At 62.1% G+C, this 2,467-nt stretch overlaps 1 protein-coding gene across 1 annotated transcript in view; it reads left to right on the top strand.

The window, feature by feature from the left end:
* The window catches only part of HTT (huntingtin), an 81,848-nt gene that overhangs the window by 5,815 nt on the left and 73,566 nt on the right, over positions 1 to 2,467 (top strand). The window contains exon 4 of the mRNA XM_012724062.1: positions 355 to 438. Within this exon, the coding sequence (XP_012579516.1) occupies positions 355 to 438 (84 nt within the window). The remainder of the gene's footprint in view (positions 1 to 354; positions 439 to 2,467) is intronic.

The raw sequence follows: 2,467 nt of genomic DNA, 5'->3' as shown, positions 1-2,467 counted from the left end.
CCGCCGCCGCCGCCGCCTCAGTCAGGTCCAGGCTGCCACAGCTTCTCCTCCGGCTCGGCCTAGTTTGGCTCTGTGCTCGAGGCGTGCAGGCGCCTGCACAGCCGGTACACGCTGTGCCTGTGAGGGCGGGTAGGGTGTGCCCGGTGGCCTCGGCCTGAGGCTGGAGGGCCTGTCTGCTCTGTGCATCCTCTAGGATGCACCTCTGAGCCTTCGGTCACGTCCCTGACTAAGCAGCAGTGAGGTGGGAGGCCTGGGTTGAGCGCCGCCCGTTGGTCTGCAGGTGCTGAGCGAGGGAGCGAGCGATGTGTGGGCATAAGCTACCTTATGCATTCACCTTCTTCTCTTTTCTTTTAGAAAGAAAGAACTTTTGGCCACCAAGAAGGACCGCGTGAACCACTGCCTGACCATATGTGAGAACATAGTAGCCCAGTCTCTCAGGTAACTGCTGCGCTTTCCGCTGGTGAGGCCTTCCTGTCTGCAGTCCTCCTGGTCCTCGTCGTGTTAAAACCTCCGGAGAATTCCTCTAAGGGGAGGACCTGCCCCTCAGCCCCATAATGCGTGATGTCTACTCTTGGTCATCCCGTCAGGGTCGCAGCCATGGTGGGGCTTGAGCGGCTTGTTCATCTCTAGCTAGCACTGTGGCCACTGTGATCACCGCACAGTCACTTGTTTGGTGTTTACTGCGGTAGTTGGAGCAACATGGGTCGTTCTGCCGTTGGGCCGGGTGGGCTCTTAGCCTCCCCGGCCTTCCCCTGGCGCGCCCGCGCCCGCGTCCGGCCGGTTCTGGGGCGAACCGGCGCTCTTTCTGAACCTGCCTTCTCTCCTTGCTTCTCTTTCCCCTGGAGTAAGCGCTTCATAGTATTCTCCTGCCGAAAGCTGCAAAGGGCTCTGTCTAATCAAGACTCCGAGAAAATTAATCTGGACTTTGGTACCGACAAACTATTCTTAGCGCATTAGTATTTTATGCTTTCTCAGTGATCTCACACACAGCATTTCATTTTAGTTGAATTCATCCCATCGTTTGTGAAATGTGGTAGATGGTTTGTCCAATTTCTATACATGGCGAAAGAAAGTGAAGTAGATAAAACACCCACTTCAGCTCTGTGGCGGAACTTCCTACAGAGTATCTGAAAACAGACTGTTCTCTGCTCTGACGAGCCCCAAGAGAAGCTCTCTGGGCCCATGAAACGATGAGGCTCCGGCTAGCGCGCTGTCAGGAAACGGCAGCGCTGTCCTGGCGGCGGGCGTGGGGACTGTGGTTCCAGCCTGTTCGTCATTCTGGGGCTTTCGGCAGGTTTGACTGGGAGCTTCCTTGAACGGTAAACCCCGCTTACACTGGGGAGTCATGACGCAGATGAAGCTCTGTGGAGGGCGACGCCGATGGTCGTCAGCTGCCGGCGAGGGCCGCACGCTGTGAGTAGCTGTCGCTTCTGCGTGCTCTGGCCGTGGGCACCTGCCTGGCCTCGAGGACTGGCAGGTCGCTGTGAGACGAGCTCTTCCTCCCCCAGTCTGTCTTGACCACCCCTCGTGAAAGCGACGGGCAGTTGAGTCGATTCGCGCCTTGGCGCACGTGCGGCGTCCGGCTGGCGGCGCCCGGCGGGCGGTGCGCGCCTGTGCCACAGCGCTGCTTTCCCGCCAAGGACTCGGACCAAGGCTCAGCCCAGAGCAAGGAGCACCGGCCAGGACCCATCGGCAACGAGCGCTCCCTGAAGAACAGAAAGGGCTCGGAGGGGGCCGAGCGCCTGCAGGGACCCGCCGTCCCGCCGGTCAACGGGGTGGAGATCCACGCGGGCCCTGTGCTGCCAGTGCCGCCCATCGAGTTTGGAGTCAGCCCAAAAGTGAGGCTTCGCCGTGTCCCGGCCCGACGCCGCTCCCGGTGCTCTGAGGGAGGGGACAGCTCCTGGGGCGCGGGGGGCAGGTCCCGCCAGCTGCCGTCTGGCGGGCGGCGGGCGTCCCGGGACCCCGCCGAGGGCTGAGCCGGCCACCCAGCGGGCTGTCTGCCCCGTCTCCAGGACTCGGACTTCAGCCTGCCGCCCGGCTCTGCCTCTGGTCCTGCGGGGAACCCGGTCGTCAAGCTTCAGGATGCCCTGGCCAGTAACGTGAGTCTGCTGCCCCCAGCTCGGTGCCCTGGCCGCTCTCTGCATGGCTTCCTGGCCGCGACCCGTCTGCTAGCTCACCTCCTTGGCCCAGGGGTTCAGTGTTCCACAGCCAGCCTGTGACCTCACCCTGGGCTGAAGTGAATGTGGAGGTTGGGTTTGTGTGCCGCTTTGATTCTCCGGTCTTCTGAGCTCTCAGTCTGCTACCAGAGGCCTCTTGGTTTCCCGGGCAGTGGGGGTGGGGTGCGGGCTGAGAGAGGACTTGGGGGAGTTGCCCAGCAAGGAGACGGTGCCCGGGTGCGCCCAGTGGGCTTGTTGACAGGGGCCGCGTGGGCGGCAGTCTGGAGCTCAGCCGTGGCCCCAAGAACATC

Source organism: Condylura cristata, unplaced genomic scaffold, assembly GCF_000260355.1.
Source record: "Condylura cristata isolate star-nosed mole 26May11 unplaced genomic scaffold, ConCri1.0 scaffold00012, whole genome shotgun sequence".
Classification (NCBI taxonomy): domain Eukaryota; kingdom Metazoa; phylum Chordata; class Mammalia; order Eulipotyphla; family Talpidae; genus Condylura; species Condylura cristata.
The sequence above is the reverse complement of the archived record's forward strand: the minus strand, read 5'-3'. Positions and strand labels throughout refer to the sequence as shown.